General features: G+C 44.7%; 3 protein-coding genes across 8 annotated transcripts in view; 1 reads left to right on the top strand and 2 right to left on the bottom strand.

The window, feature by feature from the left end:
* LOC102936186 (butyrophilin-like protein 2) overlaps positions 1-23,446 on the top strand; it is a 1,677,894-nt gene that overhangs the window by 338,910 nt on the left and 1,315,538 nt on the right.
* The window catches only part of LOC114020220 (butyrophilin subfamily 1 member A1), a 1,361,724-nt gene that overhangs the window by 246,985 nt on the left and 1,091,293 nt on the right, over positions 1-23,446 (bottom strand).
* On the bottom strand, positions 3,850-21,800 carry LOC119567714 (butyrophilin subfamily 1 member A1). 6 transcript variants are annotated; one of them, XM_037914918.2, is made up of 8 exons: positions 21,312-21,421; positions 20,062-20,171; positions 14,375-14,722; positions 9,055-9,339; positions 6,608-6,628; positions 6,391-6,411; positions 6,236-6,262; positions 3,850-4,962 (listed from the first exon to the last, which is right to left on the bottom strand). In XM_037914918.2, exons 1-8 carry the CDS (start codon positions 21,404-21,406, stop codon positions 4,442-4,444), a joined length of 1,428 nt encoding a protein of 475 aa, XP_037770846.1. In that variant the 5' UTR covers positions 21,407-21,421; the 3' UTR covers positions 3,850-4,441. The 6 variants fall into 6 exon arrangements, with proteins under 6 accessions (XP_037770846.1, XP_037770847.1, XP_037770845.1 ...); XM_037914919.2 differs by having other exon boundaries at positions 20,062-20,165; XM_037914923.2 differs by lacking the exon at positions 21,312-21,421 and adding an exon at positions 21,557-21,736 and having other exon boundaries at positions 3,851-4,962.

Below are 23,446 nucleotides of genomic sequence, written 5' to 3'. Positions count from 1 at the left end.
GCCATTTTCAGCAGTTAACAAGAACATCTGAGGAACAGTGGGCAGGGCTGGGGGGGGGAATAAACATGGGGAAATAGTTTCACTTTGTGTAATGACCCATCCACTCCCAGTCTCTATTCAAGCCTAAGTTAATTGTATCCAGTTTGCAAATTAATTCCAATTCAGCAGTCTCTCCTTGGAGTCTGGTTTTTGAAGTTTATTGTTGTTGAAGAATTGCCACTTTAGGTCTGAGTTCGAGTGACCAGAGAGATTGAAGTGTTCTCCGACTGGTTTTTGAATGTTATAATACTTGACGTCTGATTTGTGTCCATTTATTCTTTTACGTAGAGACTGTCCAGTTTGGCCAATGTACATAGCAGAGGGGCATTGCTGGCACATGATAACATATATCACAATGGTAGATGTGCGGGTGAACGAGCCTCTGATAGTGTGGCTGATGTGATTAGGCCCTATGATGGTGTCCCCTGAATAGATATGTGGACACAGTTGGCAACGGGCTTTGTTTCAAGGATAGGTTCCTGGGTTAGTGGTTCTGTTGTGTGGTGTGTGGTTGCTGGTGAGTATTTGCTTCAGGTTGGGGGGCTGTCTGTAAGCAAAGACTGGCCTGTCTCCCAAGATCTGTGAGAGTGATGGGTCGTCCTTCAGGATAGGTTGTAGATCCTTGATGATGCGTTGGAGAGGTTTTAGTTGGGGGCTGAAGGTGATGGCTAGTGGCGTTCTGTTATTTTCTTTGTTGGGCCTGTCCTGTAGTAGGTGGCTTCTGGGTACTCTTCTGGCTCTGTCAATCTGTTTCTTCACTTCAGCAGGTGGGTATTGTAGTTGTAAGAATGCTTGATAGAGCTCTTGTAGGTGTTTCTCTCTGTCTGAGGGGTTGGAGCAAATGCGGTTGTATTGTAGAGCTTGGCTGTAGACAATGGATCGTGTGGTCTGATCTGGGTGAAAGCTGGAGGCATTTAGGTAAGTGTAGCGGTCAGTAGGTTTCCGGTATAGGGTGGTGTTTATGTGACCGTCGCTTATTAGCACCGTAGAGTCCAGGAAGTGGATCTCTTGTGTGGACTGGTCCAGGCTGAGGTTGATGGTGGGATGGAAATTGTTGAAATCATGGTGGAATTCCTCAAGGGCTTCTTTTCCATGGGTCCAGATGATGAAAATGTCATCAATGTAGCACAAGTAGAGTAGGGGCATTAGGGGACGAGAGCTGAGGAAGCGTTGTTCTAAGTCAGCCATAAAAATGTTGGCATACTGTGGTGCCATGCGGGTACCCATAGAAATCCCGCTGACTTGAAGGTATAAATTGTCCCCAAATCTGAAATAGTTATGGGTGAGGACAAAGTCACGAACTTCAGCCACCAGGTTTGCCATGATAGTATCGGGGATGCTATTCCTGAGGGCTTGTAGTCCATCTATGTGTGGAATGTTGGTGTAGAGGGCTTCTACATCCATCGTGGCTAGGATGGTGTTTTCTGGAAGATTACCGAAGGATTGTAGTTTCCTCAGGAAGTCAGTAGTGTCTCAAAGATAGCTGGGAGTGTTGGTAGCATAGGGCCTGAGGAGAGAGTCTACATAGCCAGACAATCCTGCTCTCAGGGTGCCAATGCCTGAGATGATGGGGCGTCCAGGATTCCCAGGATTATGGATTTTGGGTAGCAGATAGAATACCCCTGATCGGGGCTCTAGGGGTGTGTCACTGTAGATTTGTTCCTGTGATTCTTTAGGGAGTTTCTTGAGCAGATGGTGTAGTTTCTTTTGGTAACCCTCAGTGGGGTCAGTGGGTAATGGCCTGTAGAATGTGGTGTCAGAGAGTTGTCTAGCAGCCTCTCGTTCATATTCTGACCTATTCATGATGATGACAGCACCTCCTTTGTCAGCCTTTTTGATTATGTCAGAGTTGTTTCTGAGGCTGTGGTTGGCATTGTGTTCGGCACGGCTGAGGTTATGGGGCAAGTGATGCTGCTTTTCCACAATTTCAGCCCATGCACGTCAGCGGAAGCACTCTACGTAGAAGTCCAATCTGTTGTTTCCACCTTCAGGAGGAGTCCACGCAGAATCTTTTTGTAGTGTTGGTAGGAAGCTTTCTATGGGTTAGTGTGTAGTTAGAATTCCCTGGGAATGGTGGGTAGACCTAGACATTAACTAGGGTGTCTTGATAACTTTTCCCCTTAATTTTGAAATGCAACTTTTCTCCCTTGTTCTCACTGGACTGAGTCTATTTTCTTGGAAAAAAATAATGTGGCCAGAAGCCGCTGCCCCATTCTGGGAGTATGAGATGCCTATCTCCCACCTAAGCCCACAAGTGAGTCATGGACCAGGGAAGATTGGCATTCAGCTGCCGATCTTGCATGTGGGGCCTGATCCTCCCAGCATGGCTACCAGATTGGGTCCCATTCAAACAGCTGTCCAATGGAAGAGGTAGTGGAGCCCACCTTATAACTTCAAGCCCAGTGGTTAAAGCCCTGAGCTGGAATATGGGGAACCCAAGTTCAGTCCCACCTCCCTACCAGGAAGTATTTGAACTGTGTGTCTCCCACCAGTCAGATGGGCGTGTTAATCACTGTGACGGGGTCCCCAGACTATGGGACTGCTGAGCCCTCTGTCCCACCAACCTGAGCTTCCCCTCACACTGTGATGCTGATGAGAAGCTACTAACCTCTGGCAGGTGCTGCCCTTACTCTGCCATCCACCGGCAGGGACTCACCCAACCGAGTTACATGAATGCTTTTGCGAGCAACTCATGAACCAACAATAGAGAGGCTCCAGCTGATTCCCCCAGCTCCTCAGCCTTGCACTGCAGAACTTTACCATCTTGCACAGAAGCCTGGCCAGTGTCAGTTCATTTCACCCAGTCCACCTCCCCCTTGATGTGGAGAGGACACACACTAGCCTTTGTAAACTGAACTGAGATTTCCCAAGCACTTCAACCAAAACTCACTGTTTTAGGTAAAATATAAAAGAGATTTATTAGCTACAGAAAGATTATTTTAAGGGATTATAAGTAGCAAGCGTAGAGATCAAAGTTGGTTTCTCAAGAAATAAAAATAAATTTGCAGTCTGAGTTCTACAAACTAAATAGGATTTCAGTCAAGCAGTGTCTCACCCTGACAGATGGTACAAGCAGGCTATGGATCCTCACTACACAGGCTGGAATTGCCTTCCAGCCCGGGACCCTCTTCCCCCATTCAAAGTCTTTGCTCTTCAAACGTTCCTCCAGGTGTCCAGTTGTTTGGGGGGTGGGGGTGGGGGGGGAGGGAAGAAAAGCCAAGTATTAAGATCCTTCAGCCTCTCCTGTTATAGGTGTTCCACTTGGGATAAATAATGACAGAGTGATGGGAACAGAGGGGTTGGATCTGGGGTCTCCCCCTGCTCAGGTGGGTGCCCCAACCATTGGACTACAGAGACATTCTCTTTCTCTCTCTGTCCCAGTGACTGTTCCACTGTAGATAAACACTTAAATGGATACTGGCCAGAAAGTGAGAATGACTCTGGGGTCCTGTGGTCAGGGAGCCCATCTGAGGGGCGGGAGCTCCTGGGGCCAGACCCCCAGCTCCAGTCGCTCCTTCATTATTTACCCACAGTGAGCCAGCTGCAATAGGGGAGACTGAAGAATCCCACCTTCAGACTGTACCATAGCTCAGTGGTTGCAGCACCCACCTAGAAACTGAGTAGCCCCAGTTTAAATCCTTTCTCCTTCTGTAGCAAAGAGGGGGGCATTGAACCTGGGTCTCCCACGTCCCAGGCAAGTGTGCTGTCACTGGCTTAAAGTTATGAGGTGGCCAGCAGCACCAAAACAACCCCCCCTCCCCACCCACAGGTTGTGTGCAGCGCAGCAGGGGCCTAACTCATTCCCAGAAGTAATGCCTCAGGCGGTGGGTTCCCATTCGTGGACTGCTAAGCAGAGGTGGGGGCCCCCCAGCAATGCAGACTTAGGCACTTATCTTTGCGAGGGGGGCGGGGCTTAGGACACACCCCTGTTGTTCGCATCTCCCATTGGCTAGTTTAGATGGCTCCCCACCTAGCAGGCCGGCTCTTGTGGATGGCATTGTAAGGTATCTGTCTGTCTCCATTCATTGTATAGGGAGACTAGGTCCCTAAGTCAGGCTTTGTGGGTCATAGTGTTGTTCCTGTGATCTTCTAGGCACCTAAAGATGACATCCAGTGACGCCCAGGGTTGCAACATCTAAGTCCCTTCATGGATGCCACCCCTAGTCATTGAAATTAGAAGCTCACAGAACACAAAGTCACAGCCCTGGCCGAGAGTGGGGTGTCTCCCTTTAGATCCCATCTTTGTGCTGCGGGGAAGGAGGGGGGAGGAGGTTCCAGGGGACATAGAATTAAGAGGCCATAGGACTGGGTGGACAGGATGATGCCAAGATCATAGATACTTGGGTGTGTGAGGCTAGACAGGCTGATTTCAGGGTCCCCAGTGGGATATACCCCCCGTCTCTCAGGGACACAGTTTGAGCTGGCTTTCCATCCCCAGCCAGAGCCAAGGGCGGATTCTCTCCCCAGGGACGGAGCCCGGCGGGAAAGTGAAGATCGGGGCCTCATCTCCAGCATTGATAAATGTCACCTGCCCCTGTTCACAGTCCAGACAAACCCGGATCCTGCTGGGGGCCTGGCTCAGGTCTAGGGGGGTCACAGGGGAGGTGAGAGCCTGGTACTGGCCCTGCCTCTGATCCACAGCCCAGATCCCCTCCTCAGGGCTAAGGCTGATCCCTCCCTTCCTCCTCACAGACTCTCTGGCCACCCCCACAGCCCAGAGTAGCCCCACCCCCACCTCCACCTCCCAGTAATGTCTCCCTGAGGTGAACCCCTCACAGCCCAGCACACAGCGCTCAATGTCAAATCTCTCAGGATTCTTGTGGTGGGGCACATCCTGCCATGTGTCTGCCCATCTCACACTTTTCCGATCCTTAGACAGGACAAGTTCTGGATGAGCCGTGTCTGGATCCAGAGTCACATTTGCTAGGGAGAGACAGAATCAGAGCGTTAGGGGCACAGCTCCGCCCTGGGGGAGTGTCTCATCATATCAGTGACAGAATCTGTCCCCGCTGGAGTGTGAACCAGGAAATCTCCTTCCTCCAGGATTTACCCGGCTCTGAATGGGGAGCAGCTCTGAGATCTCAGCATTCACTCCTGAGTTTCACTCCGCAGTCAGAGACAGGTCAGTGACAGAGCATAAAGATTTACTGACCCAGTCCTGAGACAGAATCTTTCCCCTCGTGCACCCATCTATCCCCAGAGTGGGGATTAGAGACCCTGGAATCACAGGGAAGCCCTAGGAGATTTCCCCTCACATCATTCACATGGTCACAACTATCTTTTCTCTGATGTACCCTCCCTCCCTTGTATGTAAAGTCCTGGAGCTTGGACGTCTCTTGTTGACACCAGCCTGACGCCTGCTCCATCCTGCCACAGGCCGGAGATCTGTCGATAGTGACATGATTCCATAGATTCCCTAATTAAAACTCTGTAACTAGTCATCAGGGCCAGACAAAGAGAATTATCGCTCTAGATTTTATTTCTAACAAAGAGATTTTTATTTATGAGCAAGGGGCTTCTACAAGAGAAGAGAGTTAGTGGTGGAGGGGCTGATATAAATGAATGAACGGAGAACGTGGATGAGATGGTTAAAAACAGCAGAAAGTTGGGATCTGATGGAGAGAACAGAAAGGGGAGATCACTATGGATGGAGAAAAGAAGCACAAGCTGAACACTGATCACAGGGACTCCTTGGTTTGAACTCGTGTGTCTGGTCAGGGCTCTTGTTCCTCTACCTGACACTAGGGCGGGGATCCTAAGAAACAGTAAGTGCTCAGGTTTCAGAGTAGCAGCCGTGTTAGTCTGTATCCGTAAAAAGAAAAGGAGTACTTGTGGCACCTTAGAGACTAACAAATTTATTAGAGCATAAGCTTTTGTGAGCTACAGCTCCGATGCATCCGATGAAGTCAGCTGTAGCTCACGAAAGCTTATGCTCTAATAAATTGGTTAGTCTCTAAGGTGCCACAAGTACTCCTTTTCTTTTTAGTAAGTGCTCAGTCACTCAGAGCAGGGACGTTTCCAAAGTTATGGGAGCAATGTGTAAGGAGGACATGTGAGGATGGTCCATTCCTCTCCCTCCTTTGAACCTCAGCACCCTCCCTTCTTCCACCTGGGAAATATTATAGTTTTCTCCTTGTTTATTTGCACAACGAAAGGGAGCAGGATCCCCCATTGACTAAATATGATTTTTAATTACCTGCATCACCCAGGGATCTCCTCCACTCTGGAAGCAAACACATAGATGGGGATGAGAATTAAGCCAGGCAAATGCAGTATCAATAGGATTCATTATCATAGAAAAGGCTGTATCAGTGAGAGAAACAAATAATAATAATAAAAAACCACCCTTACCTAGCTCTGTTTGAAGTTTACCTAAATAATAAACAAAAAAAAAATGCCACATTCAAGACACATGTACAGTCCTGGCTTCCTACCCGTTACCGATGTAACAAGTTATGCAATTAGTATTGGTTGTATTGCTTATGATTTTCAAGTTGACATTGTCACAGTCATTCAAAAATCTTTCATAACATAACATTGGTTCTGCCAGGAGAAAAACTGAACTTACTGATAGTGTTGAGATGTTTCCCTAAAAGAAGAAAACATAAGTACAATTATTAAGAGACTTTTTCAGTGACTCCAGATTTAAAAGGATCTTTTCATTATGAGTCCTCAAGTAATAATAATGTTGCCCCTCTACCAAGCTGTTGCAGCTCTTCAGGGACTTGCATGTTGGGTTCCCAGTGGAAGAGAAATCAGTGACACAGAGTCTGGGTACCTTCTTAGTGTAATTTGATTATTTACACACATAGACCTGTCCTAGAACAGAGATGGTCATAAACAGCACACAGGCAATCAAAAACCCCCATAAGGCAGGGATTTTCATAGGAGCCGAGGGGAGTTAAGAGCCAAAGCATATTGAATTCCAATGGGAGTTGGGAACCTAACTACCTCAGGCCCCACGGAAAATCTAGTTAAACTAGTGCAAACCTAGTTTTAGGCTTATCTTAAGATGAATAGGAACAGTTTTAAACTAAACTGAAGTAAGGTCTTCTTAAATTGATATGTGTCCACATAGGAGCTTGCTCTGGCTTAAAAAAAATCTATTTAAATTTACACCTTAAGCTGGTGTAACTTTCTCATGTAGAAAAGTCTAAGCTGTCTGTTCTAAGGAGAAAGCTCATTCTGATTACACGGTATTTCCCCCTTTGGAGCTTTACCTTTTAATTTGAACAGAAAAAGAGTAAGGCAGACGAACACCAACAAAATCACCAAAGTCACACTCCAACCCACCATCCAGGGAGATGCTCTGGGGAAAAAGAATCTGAAACACAAAGCCCACCATTAGTTTGAAAACAGTAATAACCAACAGTACACTTTTATTGTAGGAAAATGCATCACATCAGGATTTGTGTCAAATACGTGTGGAAAAATTTGCTCCCTGCAATATAAAAACTGGCAGAAACCAATTTTAAAAAGAGGTTCCCCTCACACTCTTTTGGTAGTACTGAATGATGTATTAAATACTAACAAAAGTAATACCACCCTACACCTCATCCCCTCCTCTCTCTCTCTCTCTCTCTCTCTAGGTGGAGCTAGTCACATCACTTGTTATTAAAGTTGCTCGACACTTCCCATTATAGGGTCTTCTTTTCCTTTGCTCATTACTTTGCCAAACTTTACCATTTGGGGAGAAAATTTCCATGCTGGGTGTCTGCCTCAGGCTGAACTTTTCTTTTTGAAAAGTTTCAGCCAAAATGGTTCCACTATTTCTGAGAATGGGGTTAGGGAACAGCACATTGTTCTGATCCTTAAAAAAAGAAAAGTCAGTGTGTGTGCGCACACGGGTGTGTGTGTGAATAATTATACATATAATTAGTAGTGGGCTTGTTTATATTTTAATTCTGCTTCCCTTACACACGTTCTTAATTTTGTTGACTAACCGGGGCTTCTGACCCCATCACCTAACCCAGGAGCCAATTCAGGGAAAAGTGATTCCTTCTTTTTATGAAATTAATACTACAGTTAAAACATGTAGGAAGAGAAATTATAATTACTCATCAAATTTCCCAACAGAAAACTTACACGTAAGTAAAATTTAAACTTTTGTAACACCAGGGAATTTCAGAGTAAAAGAAAATCTGAGGCTTTACGAGTGGAAATCAATAATTAAGGGAGAGCAGATAAATATCCAGATACTCTTCACTTCAGCACAGGAATTCCTGGCATAGGAACTGATCCGCTAAATGGGGGCATAGGAACTGATCCAAATCCTACTGATGTCTTTAACGGGCTTTGGATCACGCCCACTGGGTTTTGTTGTTATGGCAACCCCTTTCCCTGTGAAGTTTGCTAAAGGGTGAGAAATCAAACTTTATATTAAAACATGGACCTTTTAGTGAGTGACACACTCAAATGATTGTTCCCGGGGCTCCAGACTTTCATGGCCCTGCCTTGCTTCTGACCTGCCATGAGCAGAGACTCAACAAATTTCCTCTGTGTTGAAGAGATCACAGCATATCACTTCTCCCTCTGCATATTCACTGGGGCAAGAAGCCTAGTCCTTGATCCATCAATCCACTAGGAAGCAGAAAGTCCAACCAATCAGTAGGGCCCCCAATATACCTGACCACTGCCCTGTGGTGACTGGATGAGAATGAAAATCTAATGTGACTTTAAATATCCATTTCATGTAATATGGGACTACAAACACTAATCATCCTGTTTGAATCACAATAACATACATCTATAGTGTTACTACAGGGCACTTCCATGCATTAACATGTTTGGATTTCTTTTAAATTTCACCTTAACCCTGAATCTACTGGGTTTAAAATGCTTGTTTTGGGGAGAACTACAATATCCCTGGAATGCATTTTACCCTAAACTGTGCTCTCCACCTAAACTTTATCTTAACGTAGCTTTTTGTGAGGGAATATTTTAACTTGTGTATTATTTAACCATCTGATTTCTTCCTGTTGGATATTACAGTGTGGGGTTTTGGTGGTCACTGACCTGATATATAAAATGTTATTGATTCTTTTTCTCGGTTCAGGTGGGTGTTCCTTATGGCACAGGACAAATTCTTGTTTGAATTTTCTGTTATAACAATAGAATTTTTTATTTCAAAGAGACCATGTTGCTCTTCAGATTTGGTTTCAGTTGATGAAGATAAAGGCTGCCCTTTGAGATTTCTCCACAGCGCCTTGGGCTCTGGGTACCATCCGGCCGACTGACACACCACTTGGATCCCTCCATCCTGGTGACCCTCAACAGAGATGCGAGGTGCAGAGCCTGAAGCTAAAATGAATCCGTGTTAAATCAGATAAATATACAGCCCAGCATATAAAAGTTTACATTTTCAACAAAAGGATTGAATACACTTTCTTTATGGCTGATATTCATGGAAACATGTCTTCAACGGGACTTCAGCACTTGTTAAACCTTTGCTTAACTGTGCTGCAGTCCTGGGGCCTCCGAGGTGGAAGCGAAAGCCTTACAGAACGTTGGAGCGTGTTATCGGCAGTGTTGTCGGTGATGTGAAGGGGGCAAGGAATTCAAGAGGTTTTCCCCTTGATTTCTGATTTTATAATGTTGGAGGCATGTTTGTTATGCTTATGACCTCCGGGTGGCCAATGTGAGGTAGCTACTTGCTCTGAGACGCCTTAATGGTGCTCCAGGGAGTTGTGGAGCACGTGAAGGAGTTTCTCAAGATGGCAGCTCGGTTAGCTGTCACTGTGAACATGTACCAGAATAAAAGATCCCCTTTTTTAGTTCTAATCTCTTTTGGGTCTCCATGTCCACTGAAGGCAGGAGAAGGAATGGGCTTAATCTGCAGCAAGGGAGATTGAGGTTCGATATTAGGAAAAGCTTTCTAACTGGAAGGAAACTCCAGAACAGGCTTCCAAGGTCGACTGTAGAATCTCCGTCATTGGAGGGGTTTTTTAGACCAGGCTGGACAAACCCCTGTCAGGGACGGTCTAGAGTTACTTGGTCCTGTGTCAGCAGAAGGGGGCTGGCTTGATGACTTCTCAAGACCCCTTCCAGCCCTACAAAGGCGATGAGGATAAAATGAAAACAACAGGCACCAAGTTCTACACATTGCGTGAGTAAGTGAAAACCTCTTTTTTTTATTGTAAAGGAAAAATGGCTGCATATGGAAAAAATGAAAGGGCATAATGTATTCCAGGAGGACTGGATTCAGTACTCAGAGACAGACTCTCTCAGTACTTCATCACAAATGATACAGACGATAACAAGAAACACGCCATTTTATTGAGCGTTTGTGGAGCAAAAACCTATAAACAAATCCTTTCGAGGCCTTTTAAATTCTTATGGTAAATTTTTTCCCAACTGGACATCTATATTGGCTCCATTACACAAACTGTTATAGAATGGAAGAAATTCCAGTGGGGTCAAAAAATAGCTTTTGCAGAAGCAAGGAAATTACTAAAGTCATAAGACTGGCCATACTGGATCAGACCAATAGTCCATTTAGCTCAGTAACCTGTCTTCCAACAGTGGCCAATGCCAGGTGCTTCAGAGAGAATGCACAGAATAGGTGATCATCAAGTGATAAATCCCCTGTCACCCATTCCCAGATTCTGGCAAACAGAGGCTAGGAACACTTCAGAGCATGGTTTTACATCCCTGCCCATCCAGGCTAATAGCCATTGATGGACCGATCCTCCATGAACTCACCTAGTTCTTTTTTGAACCCTGTTATAGTCTTGGCCTTTACAACATCCTCTGGCAAAGAGTTCCACGGGTTGACTGTGTGTTGTGTGAAGAAATATTTCCTTTTGTTTGTTTTAAACTGCTGCCTATTAATTTCATTTGGTGACCCCTAGTTCTTGTGTTATGAGAAGGAGTAAATAACTCTCCCTTATTTACTTTCTCCACACCTGTCATGATTATATAGACCTCTATCATATCTCCCCTTAGTCGTCTCTTTTCCAAGCTGAAAAGTCCCAGTCTTATTAATCTCTCCTCATACAGAAGCCGTTCCATACCCCTAATCATTTTGGTTGCCCTTTTCTGAATCTTTTCCAAGTCCAATGTATCTTTTTTGAGATGGGGCAACCACATCTGCATGCAGTGTTCAAGATGTGGGCATACCAGGGATTTATATACAGGCAATATGATATTTTCTGCCTTATTATCTTTCCCTTTCCTAACGATTCCCAACATTCTGTTAGGTTTTTTGACTGCTGCTGCACACTGAGTGGATATTTTCAGAGAACTATCCACCATGACTCCAAGATCTCTTTCTTGAGTGGTAACAGGTAATTTAGACCCCATCATTTTATATGTAAAGTTAAGATTTAGTTCATTATGATAGTCAGAAAGGACTAGTATTGTCTGGTGACACGTCATCATATGAGGTAGGTGCGGTACTAGCCCACCAAATGCCAGCTGAATCTGAGCGTCCCATCAGTTATGCACCAAGGTCACCAGCTCCAGCAGAAAAAAAAATACTATTCCCAACTAAAATGAGAAGGGCTAGCTGTGGTTTGTGGGGTAAAGAAGTTCCACTCTTACCTATATGCCAGGCATTTTTTTATACACTTAGACCATTAACCTCTGAAAGGTCTGTATGGTGAGAGCAAAGCTGTACCCCAATGGCATCTGCCAGAATCCAGAGATGGACTCGCTTATCAGCTTATGACTATGAGTTTGAGTATAAACCTGGGAAAGCATTCACTAATGTGGATGCTCTGAGTAGATACGGAATAGCCTGGCCAAAGTACCTCAGCCTACAGAAACCCTCCTGCTTATTGCACTGCTATTCACTTCTCTAATTGATGCAGCGCAGCTAAGAAAGACAGAGAGGGACTGTAGTGGGGTGGCTGCCCCACTCCTATGCTAGATGGGGCTTCAGCAGGCCAGAGAGGCTGCGCAGATGGGAGGCCAATCAGAGAAGGCCAATCAGAGAACTTTAAAAGTTTTGCTTTCAGAGAGTCATAGATTGTAATGCCAGACAGGACCACTGTGATCATCTGGTCTGACGTTCTACCTAACACAGGCCATAGGGCTTCCATTAATTCATTCTGTTTGCCAGAAGCTGGGAATGGGCGACACGGGATGGACCACCTGATGATTGCCTGTTCTGTTCATTCCCTCTGGGGGCCCCTGGCATTGGCCACTGTCGGAAGACAGGACACTGGGCTAGATGGACCTTTGGTCTGACCCAGTAGGGCAATTCTTGTGTTCTAACTGTTCAAGTCCATAAGCTGGGATTCAGGTAGAGCACATTTGATAACCACAGGCACTAGAGCTGGTGCAGTGTGTCTTGATGCAAATGTATCAGTCACTGAACAAAGATTTTTTTTTTAATTATTTTAATGCAATTGAGGTGAGAATATGTGCTCTCTTCACTACTGTCCCAGCCGAGACCAATTGCAGATCAGCTGATACCTGCAGCAAAGAGTGGCATATTTTGGGAGCAAAGTCATCTTTAGGCCTGCCAGAAGCCTGCTGTGGATTTTCAGAGTTTGTTCTGATAACGTTTAACAGCTCAAGCAGAACTGCATATGTGTAGTAATCATTTTTGTGAGGAGGAAAAAAAGATAAAAGTAACAAAGCAAGAAAAGATTGGTTTGAAGTAACCCTAAACCTGTACTGACAGATGAAGAGAGAACATGGAAATGGGAGACTAATTGTCAAGGCTAATTCCCCACTCTGGCACTTCGAGTGCAGAGGGTGGGGGCCCGCAATGACTCTAAAAATTAATACTTGCCACTCCAGGCTTGTACTATTTCAAAGGTTACAACATTTCTCTGTCCTTGGATTGGTAGATGCTGCCACCACCCAAGTGCAGAACCCCTTTGAGAGCCCAGGAAGGCGCACTTGGGAATTCCTTCCTGTAGGGTACCCTTAAGCCCTTTCTCACACACACACACACACACACACACACAAACACACACACAAACACACCCCCGGGAAGAGCTGAGAAAGAAAAAAATAAAAAATCAGCTGTTGCCACCAGCTAATTAAAAAAAAGTGCACAAATCTCTTAAGACACAAAAATCCAATCCTGTTCTTAAAAAAGGTAAATTTTATTTAAAAAAAAGAGACAAAATATATATGGGAACTCAGGCTATTGCTAGATTTTAAAAGAGCAACTACAAGGATTAAGTACCAAGAATAGCTTTCTTGAGGTCCAGCTTAAAGGTTACAAGCAAAACAAAAGCACTTGGGGTTAGCACAGGGGAATCCACAAGCCATAAAGAAATAAAAGGGATAAACCTAATCACGTCTTCCTAGACATTTCCTGCTCTACTTACGTATCTGGGGTTTCAAATGAGTAGTTTCTAGGTATGATACTGATTTTCATACCTGGCCCAAGCTTCTTACGGCATAGCTGCTGCCCTGTCCGCCTCTCCCTGGGAGAGCAACGACAGACAGACAAAAGGGGAGTCTTTTCTCCCTATTAAAAAGTTCTAGCCTTCCCATTGGCTCTTCTGTCCAGGTGCCCACTCACTTCCTGTTACCTGGGCATAGCAGTGAGACTTTTTAATCCTTTACAGGTAGAGCAATTAGAGAACAGCTACTAAGAGGGATTTTATAGCGATTGGCTGGCTGGGTGTCCATAAAAGGGAGCTACCAAGCCCCGCCCCCCCTCATTTATCACACTGATACATACATATAATATAGCAAAGTTATAAATAAGCTTGGTTAATAAAGGGAGGTTGAAGCTGTATTGTCCATTGTTGGAGGTGACTGACGAGATCATCGCAATGAGCTTCCAGCCTGTGAGTAATTGATTGCTACTTGCTGAGTGTTTTGCCTTAAAGATTTGTTAGAGACCCACCTGCTGAGTAAGTGAATCTCAATCCAACAACATGAACTGTTTATCTGTTCGTACTAAAACATTTCAATTAAATTTAAGGATAATGGCCTAGAAAAATCTTGCCTCTCTCTCTCTGGCCCAATAACTTTTCTACTATTTATAAATATTTAAATAGTCATTGGGCCAGAGAGAGAAAGAGACTAGTCCAGTGGTTAGGGTACAGCCATGGGAGGTGCGAAAACCCCAGTCCAGACCCCCTCCTCCAATGGTTTGTCCAGATTGGATAAATAATCCAAGATTAATTAGAGCAGGAGGACTAGCCCTTGGGTCTCCCACCTACCAGGTGGGTACCCTAACCACTGGACTACAGAGAGTCTCTCTCTCTCTCTCTCTCGCCTAATGACTATTTAATTTAATGACTACTTTGAGGATCTCAGGGGCACCTAAATTTTGGACTGAAGAGGGGAGTTAGGTGCCCAAGTGCTTTTTTGGGTCTGGGTCTAAGAGCCATCTAAAAAGAGACAACAGACACATGTTACTGACCTGCTACCTTCAATTCCAATACAGCTTCTTCATGAAAGACACCATCTTGAACAAAACAGCGGTACTGTCCTTCATCAGAAAGTCTGATATTGACAATTCCCAAGGCAACATTCCCATCCACAATGCCAGCTTTCAAAAGCTCTGTCCTTCCATGATATTCTGGCATCTGCTGCCCATACTCATCCTTTCCATGCTGATACAGGTGCACAAACGAAGTGAACTCAGATCGGAACCATCTCACTTCCATGTTCTCAGCGCTCATCTTGGGGGACAGGTGACAGGGTAAGATAATGTCCTCACCCATGATGGCAGTGACAGGGTGATCAGGTCCAATCACTGTGAACCGGGCTGTAAAATGCACCAGGGCACAGAAAAGATAAAATAAATATATTCAATATTCTGTGCATCTATTGCAGTGCTCTGTCATTGAATAGGATGTGTCCTGAATTTATATATATGAATTTTACAACAAACAATGCATTTGGATAACCATAATTTGTATATCCATAATTTATATTAGTTTAAATCAGTGGTTCTTAACCTGGGGTGCACACACCCCCTGGGGATGCGAGATGCCCTTTCTGGGGGTGCGAGACATGCCAGATTTTTTTAGAAGGTAAATCATCAAAAACACAAATTAAGCACAGGCATGTAAGTACAACTACTTTGTTTCATCAAACCTATGTATTTATTAACGATTACTGTAATATACAAACAAAAAATCTATTTTCAAGTTTTTAAGCTAATGGTAGTGAAATTATCTCGCTACAAAATACAGCGTACCGCCACGTTGTGGGGTGTTTCTTGACGCATGCACAGATGATGATGTGGCAGCTCCACGGCTTTGTTTGAATTCAGTTAGCCGCTGTTAGCGCGCCGGTTACAGTTTACTTCCACAGCAAAACTCCAACATCTCTGGGTCGTACTTGTGGATTTGTGTGTGCCCACTGTACTATTTGTGGTGAGTAATAACATAAAACTACTTTACATATATTTAATATGCATTTAAAAGTGTATAGGCCCCCCCATCTCCATTTATATATTTTTTCATTTCAGTAACCCTTGCCATGTTGAAGAAACGCAAATGGAACGACGACTATGTTCGTTACGGGTTCACTTGTACGACAGAGAAGGATGGAAATCAATGACCGCAATGTGTACTGTGCAGCTCGTTATTTTCAAATGCCAATCTCAAACCATCGAAGCTGTCTGAACATTTCAACAAACAGCATGGTGGTGAAAGCTGCTGGACATGACATTGACACCCCGAAGTCTACAAGGGCACGATTTGAACATAGCGGAACCTTGAGGACGTTTGGGTTTGTGTCACTTGAGAAGCCCTTGTTACAAGCATCCTATCAAGTGGCATATTTGCGTGCCAAGGACAAGAAGCCCCCAACAGTAGCTGAGGAATTAGTGAAACCTTGTGCATTGGGAATGGCAAAAATAGTATTGGGACGAGATGCACAAAAGAAGCTTCAGCAGGTTCCCTTGTCAAATGACGTGATCCGTTCTAGAATTCATGCGATGAGCCAGGATATCTTGCTGCAAGTTCTAGAAGATATCAAAGCCAGTCCTCTTAAAGTGGGTATTCAGCTTGATGAGTCAACTGACGTTGATGGCTGCAGTCAGCTGTTGGTGTTCGAGCAGTACGGAGTAAAGGAGAAAAGGAGAAACTGTAAAGGAGAAAAATCTTAGAAGAATTCTTGTTCTGTGAACCATTGCAATTAACTACGAAAGGAATCGATGTGTTCAGTCTCGTCAAAGACTTCTTTTTGAAGCATAAGATAATGTTTGACGTGTGTGGATCAATTTGCACCGATGGTGCCTCTGCCATGCTAGGAAAAAATTCAGGATTTGTTGCCTACGTAAAGAAAGAAGTACCTCGTATCATGATCACACATTGTATGTTGCACCGTCGTGCCCTTGCCGCAAAGACTTTGCCTACAGAATTGAAGGATACTTTGTCTACTGCGGTGAGCGCAGTAAACTTCATCAGAGGACATGCTCTAAATCATCGCCTCTTCCATGCTTTTTGTGAAGAAATTGGGGCCGAGCACACTGTCCTCCTTTTCCATACAGAAGTGAGGTGGCTTTCCCGTGGCCGAATGCTTACTCATATTTTTGAAATGTGCGAAGAAATAAGTCAGTTTCTTTTAATCAAAGCAGTAATTTAGTTGATGACTTTGAAAATAGAGTTTAATCCTTTGCCTAGCGTACATGGCAGATGTATTCACACACCTAAATGAACTCAACACATCTATGCAAGGAACTGGGATGAACACGGTAACGACCAGAGAGAAGTTATCTGCTTTTATTCGGAAACTTCCAGTTTGGATAAAGCCTGTTGAGAAGAAATTTCACTAACTTTCCTTTTCTTGAAGAAACAGTTGTTTTGGAAAATGAAGGAATGACCATCGCAACTGAAGTGACAAAGCATTTGCAACAGCTGAGTGACTCTTTCCAAGGATATTTTTCCACCGGAGATCTTGATGTGGCAAAGAAATGGATACTGGATCCATTTCTTTTTAACCTGGATTCCATCAATGATAGTGATTTCATGAAAGATGATCTCATTGAATCACGAGCCAATGCTCAAATCCGAATAGAGTTTGAGACAATGAAGCTTGAGAATTTCCAGTGTGCTAAACTAGCACCGTTTCCACAACTGGCGAAGACAGCGCTGGAGATCCTTGTGCCATTTGCGACTACATACGTGTGTGAGAGGATTTTCATCACTCTTGCACACCAAAACAAAGGCCAGAAACCACCTAAATGTGAGTGATGACATGCGTGTGGCTATTTCAAAAAAAGTTCCTAGTTTCTTGAACATCATTGAACAAAAGCAACAGCAGAAGAGTCACTGAGCCGGTAAACTTTAAAAAAAAAAGTGTAATTTTTCATGTCTTCTTAATTTTACTGCGAAATTAAAATAAATATAATCTTTCTTTCTATAGTTATGATCTATCTAGGTTTAAAGAACTGACCTACTTCAACAATTTTTGAGAACCAAAGGGGTGCAGGCTGCAGTAAAAGTTAAGAACCACTGGTTTAAATGGAAGCTGAAATATGTTTTGCCATTACCCTTACAAGCGGCTCCTGACAGATTTAACTTGCATAGCATTAGCAAACATTTCAAATCACTGCTTTCTGTTGGAGATTGTTTTAAAGTTTTTTGACTGTTATAAAAATATTTAAACTAATTTAAAGAACATTATTAGGGTACCATTCAGGAAATAATTTTTCTTCAGGAAGGGAGCTAAAACACATGTTTAATTTTATGGAGATGCTTAAATGCTTTACTGAGTTAAGGCCTTAGGTTGCCAAATAAAGCACTAAATATGTTAAGAACCGACAGATTTAATGTTGCTTGTGCTGCTTTATTTCTCTCCACTTGTATGTACTGATGCAGTCTTCAGTTACGTGATCTTACCAGCCTTGCCCCAGAACCCCCGCTTCATTCAGAGCCTGTTCAACTGGCATCCATGGAGAGGAAGAGGAGAAGGTTTCCTACAGCCAACCGCTTCGCTTGACTTGCTGCTCACAGGGCGCACTTTGCACTTGAGCTCTGTGAACTCAGCTTGGGGTGTTTGAGCTAATACTTTCCCTCCTCTCTCTCAGTTTTTAATGTTAAGTATCCTCACACCTTCTTGTCAACTGTCTAAATGAGGCCATCTTGATTATCACTAAAGTTTGTTTTTTTTTCTCCTGCTGATAATAGCTCATCTTAATTAATTAGCCTCTTACAGTTTGTATGGCAACTTCCACCTTCTGTGTGTGTGTGTGTGTATATATATACACATACACACATACATCTCTTCTTACTATATGTTCCATTCTATGCATCCTGATGAAGTGGGCTGTAGCCCACAAAAGCTTATGGTCTAATAATTTGTTAGTCTCTAAGGTGCCACAAGTACTCCTGTTCTTTCTTCATCCACCCATGGAGAAGTATGTGCAGGAGGCCTTGTCCCATTGCTTGGAAAGCTGGAAGAGGGAAATAATGTAGCTGACATGAAGATCCCCAGGGGTTATCTCCTGGGTCCACCCTGAAAGACACTTTGAATGGGCAGATCTTTATAACGCTGTCACTCTTAGGATTAAGATGGTAACTCATTTGTGTATATGTTCGCTTCTTTTAACCTATAAATAATTCATTTCTTTTTCTTAGCTAATAAGCCTTTTGATAGCTTATTACAGGATTGGCTTCAGGCATTGTCTTTGGTGTAAGATCTAGGGTACCAATTCATCTGGGGTAAGTGACTGGTCTCTTGGGACTGGAAGCAACCAGTGCATGATTTATGGTGTAAGTGACCATTTATCACTAAGTCCAGTTTGTCTGGGTGACAAGATAGGCTGGAGAGTCTGAGGGGACTGTCTGTGACTCCATGGTAAGACTGGTATAGTGACCCAGGAGTTCACATTTGTTACTGGCTTGGTGAAATCTAATTACAGACCACACCGCCAGCTTGAGGCGTCTGCCTTGTTTGACAGTCTGCCCTGAGGAAGGCACTCATGGCCGTGAGTCACTCCAGAAGCATGACAGTGGCTGAAGAGTTATTAATCCTGAAGTCAGGGGGAGACATTTTAATGTTACCTCATTTCAACCTCATCAGCTAGTCAAATTTTGGAGCCTCAGGGATGTTCCTGTGGGATGTACGCCAGATCTACACTACAGAGTTAGGCCGATTCAGGGCAGCTGACGTTAGCCTAACTATGGAAGTGCTACACTTACATTTTGTGCCTTCTGACATAACTACCCCGCTACGCTGACTTAATAACTCCACCTCCCCAAGCGGCATAGAGTCAAGGTTGATGTAGTTGGGTCAACGCAGTGTCCGTGTAGACACTGCATTGCCTACATTGACTGTTTCCAGCTCTCAGGAGCCTTCTTACAATGCCCTACACTGACAGTCCAGTCGATACAAGCACTCCTGGTGAGGATGCACACCGCCGATACAAGGAGCAAAGCGCAGACACGCACAAGTATGCCGGTGTACGTTAGGTTGATGTAATTTCGTAGTGTAGACATGCCTCAACAAATTGGCATAGCCTGGTATTCTCTTTGATGCAATCTCGTTTATTGAAAAGGAATGTACCAAGTCCTGCTTTTCCAAGTGCAGGAGGAACCAAGAACACATGGAACAGTTTCGTAGCTTACACTCCCAACCTTCCCTAACCAACAGACCCAGAAGTTCTCTCTCTCTAGCTTTTCCCAGGGTCGCACTGTGCTCACAGGCTCCTGCCTGGCTTCCTTGTCTCCACCTCTCTCTCCTTGTCTGTTCTCAGTTCTGTGTGTTCGTGCTCTCACACCCACATTTGGTCAAAATACCCAGAGGATTCCTCCCTGCCCATGTCCTTTCACCCTTCACATCATTGGTGCTAGTCTCTGGGCAGCCTCTATTAAGCCTTGTTTTAGGTGTGGCCCCTTTTATTGCCTCTTACAACTATCTTAAGTGAAAGGGTGCATTCACACGTCAGTTTGAATAAGATTTTAACTCAACCCATAACAAAGTTTCACCCAGCTCATAACAATTGTTATTTATATTTTCTTGGTGTTGATACACTTGGGGATTTGTGCTAATTTTTGTTCACTTTGGAATAAACTAGTGAAACAGAGAAATTTTATAAATCAAAACAAATAAATCAATACTGTAAGAAGCAGCAGAAGCCATGGACATTCCTACCTGATTCCAGCTTGTGAACATAAAATGTAATGAAGAAAATGATAAAATGGGGTAGAAGGGTTCTGGCTCTGGAGCTGTGGCAGATTGAGAGAACTTTCATCTCACTGTTACTTGATCCAGATGACAAGAGAAAAGAGAGAAAACAAACAGTGTATCGAATGCAACATAGTTGCAATGATTTAAGACAAAAATGATACATGCAAACAGATAGCATAACCCTAACCAGCAAACCATAACCTTGTTTTAGACACTTTATTTGACCCCTTTATACAAGATTTGGTGCCACTACAGGGCCTTGGTTGTAACAATGATCTATACGGTCCCAGTTCATGTCAATAACGTCACAACAGGTTAGACCAGTGGTGGGCAACCTGCGGGCCACACGTGGCCTGTCAGGCTAATCCACTGGTGGGCTGCCAGTTTGTTTACATTTGCACGGCCGCCTGCAGCTCCCAGTGACTGCAGTTAAAAAATGTTTAAACAAAATGATGTTTTCATTAGAAAATGAATTTTAAAAAAAACATTAAAAATGAATTTTCCTACAATTGGAATGTTTCTAATTTTTCAATGAAATGATGCTAAATGAGAATATATAGTTCAAATTGATTCAAAAAAGAAATTCTAATCAAATTGATCAAAACAATTTATTGACCCCTCCCCTATTCTTGCTAAAAGAAGAGTAACAATGGTTGAAAAAAAAATTGTTTCAATAATATTTGATGAAAAATGAAAAAGTCTATAAAATATTAAACAAAACAAAAGTGAATTATTGTTGTAAATGTGTTTTAAAATTATTTTTTTACTACCTTTAGTCCTATAGATTTCCTCAGGAAATCTCCCCTCCACACCGTTCACACACTAGGAGATGATCTGTCAACCGCTGTGTAAATATGCCTCTTTTTAAATTATGTCATGAAGCCCCTATTCAGCAGCACACTTGAGCTCATGGTCTGCTTTAGGCACATGCTTAATTCCCCCTCACTTCAGAAGGAGAACAGGATGCAAGTTTCTGTCTTGATTGATTGTGGAAATATTTTCAAGGGAAAAAAGGAAAATGATCAGAAACAACAGGATTCAGCCCCACAGGCAGAGGTAGAAACTGTCACGTTAAGAGGCAGAAGGACAGAACAGCTGGGGGTGGCACAGTAAGTCTCGTCCGGTATTCTCAATACAGGAAGTTACTTGTTACAAATCGCCCCGGGACGTCACTGAGAACAAGGTCGGGCCCAGGGTTCTTGAATGAAACGTACCCGCAAAAGAAACAAATTTCGAACCCAGCCTGCCGCACAAATCCCGAGTTACGCCGCTCGGACAAGGCTCTGAAAGGCATCGGGGTGTCAATCATTGTGAACGTCCTTGTACTGCAGTGTTTACAGAACGTGTAAATCAAATTGCACAGGGTTAGTTAATCTTTGTGTTAGTAACAATCTGGCCAGGCAATGAGCAGGACACACGAGGGGACGTGAGGAATCATTTTGAAGCAAAATTAACCTGCCTGATTGGTCCTTCTGAGAAATTTTACAATCTCCAGGGTGGGATCAGACTCCGCGGGGTTTGGTGCGATGATTTCCACGGTCAGTGACTCTTTCAGCTGATCCCATTGCAGGGCTGAGTCCCTGGCTACCAAATCGCTGCAGTTTCCCAGCTTCTCCTCGCCCTTTAGGGAAGAAACCTCTGGGCTCCGAGCAGAGCCCGGGGCTTCCCTCCGGCAGCGCTGCCCGAAATTGAAAGCGAAAGTCAAGTCACCCAGGCGGTCACGTGACGAGATTAGCATTTTCGCTTAAAGAAACAGCCACCGCCCGGCTGAGCTGGAGGGGCCCGGCCAGGCCAGCAGCCTCCAGCATTCAGGGGGGCCAAGACACCCAGACCCAGGGCAGTTCCCTGCAGTCCTCTGCCGAAGGTTTCCAGGGCGGGCTGCTTTATTTCTTCCCCCCTGGCAGGACCCTTTCCCGCACCCCTCAGGATAACTAAATTCAGCAGCCCCCTTGCAGCGCACAAGCCAGCCGCGCCCAGAGCCGGGCGGGTTCCGGGTGCCAGAAGCAGCTGTCTCTGCCTTTGTTTGTTAGCTTGTTTTGGCCATTCCATTTACTCCAGTTCAGAGAAAAGCAGGAAGAACACTCTCTTCAGTGTCATTCCCGGATTCAGATCACTTGGGACACCAGATTGCTGGAGTCTGCTGGGACAGACCCTTCCCCCTCAGCAGGACTGGAGCTGTTTCTTTTAGAGAAGACTCTAAGGGCCTGGCTACACTGGCAGATGCAGAGCGCTGGGAGTTAAACCAGCCTTCGGAGAGCGCGGCAGGGAAAGCGCTGCAGTGTGTTCACACGGTCAGCTGCACGTGCACTGGCATGGCCACATTTGCGGCACTTGCAGTGGCATTGGGAGCGGTGCATTATGGGCAGCTATCCCACAGAGCACCCTTCCCATTCTGGGGCTGTGGCTTGTGGGAAGGGGGCATGCGGTGCGGGGCATTCTGGGTCCTGTCCCAACGCTCCATGATGCATCGGTTCACATCCCAGCAATCCCTGTGCTTCTGTCCACATTTGGCGCCATCTTTCAACATTTCTTGTACTGCACGCTCTGTCTTCCCTTTCAGTCCGCGGGAATGGAGCCTGAACTGCTGAGGAATGCCAATTTGAATGCTGCCCCTGCGACCTGCTGTTTCTACAACGAGCTGGCCCCAATACTGGGGGGAAGTCGAAATGCCCATTGTGATCCTTGGAGACCCCGCTTATCCTTTAATGCCGTGGCTCATGAAACCCTACACAGGGAGCCTTGACAGCAGAAAGGAGCAGTTCAGCAACAGGCTGAGCTGGTGCAGAATGACTCTGGAGTGTGCTTTTGGCAGTTTAAAGGGCCGCTGGTGCTGCCTGTATGGGAAGCTGGACCTGGCCGATGACAGCATCCCCGCGGTTATATCCGCGTGCTGTACCCTCCATAATATTTGTGAAGGGAAGGGTGAAAGATTCACTCAGGCATGGAACTCGGAGGTTCAACACCTGGAGGCTGAATTTGAACAGCCAGAGAGCAGGGCTATTCGAGGGGCCCAGCGCGGGGCTGCAAGGATTAGGGATGCCTTGAGGGAGCAATTTGAGGCTGAAAGCCACCAGTAATGTTTGGTGCCCTGCACGAGAGTGAAGTGCAGTGGTTCCAATGTTAGTAGGAATCTGTGCTTGCGACACTGACTTGCAGTGCCTGTTGCTTTCATGGGCTAAGGTATCTTTTACTTAATGCAATAATAAAGAATGTTTTCAAAGCCAAAAAAGCCATTTATTGAAAATAAAATTCAGTTATTGAAAAGGAACACAATTGCTTGGGAAACAGAAAGGGCAAGGGAGTGGGGTGGGGAATGGTTCAATCACAGATTGCATATGTCCTGTTCTCA

This window comes from Chelonia mydas, chromosome 14 (assembly GCF_015237465.2).
Source record: "Chelonia mydas isolate rCheMyd1 chromosome 14, rCheMyd1.pri.v2, whole genome shotgun sequence".
NCBI lineage: Eukaryota > Metazoa > Chordata > Testudines > Cheloniidae > Chelonia > Chelonia mydas.
Note: the sequence above shows the minus strand (reverse complement) of the source record. Positions and strands in the feature narration are given on the sequence as shown.

Excerpts from the sequence above, each read along its gene's own strand:
- LOC119567714 (XM_037914917.2), bottom strand. The coding sequence starts at position 20,275 with ATGCTATCTGTTTGCATGTATCATTTTTGTCTTAAATCATTGCAACTA. Across the intron at positions 14,723-20,061 it reads TGTTCACAAGCTGGAATCAG|CCCGGTTCACAGTGATTGGA; the intron begins GTAGGAATGTCC and ends TGCATTTTACAG. Across the intron at positions 6,412-6,607 it reads GAAACATCTCAACACTATCA|GTAAACTTCAAACAGAGCTA; the intron begins GTAAGTTCAGTT and ends TTTATTATTTAG.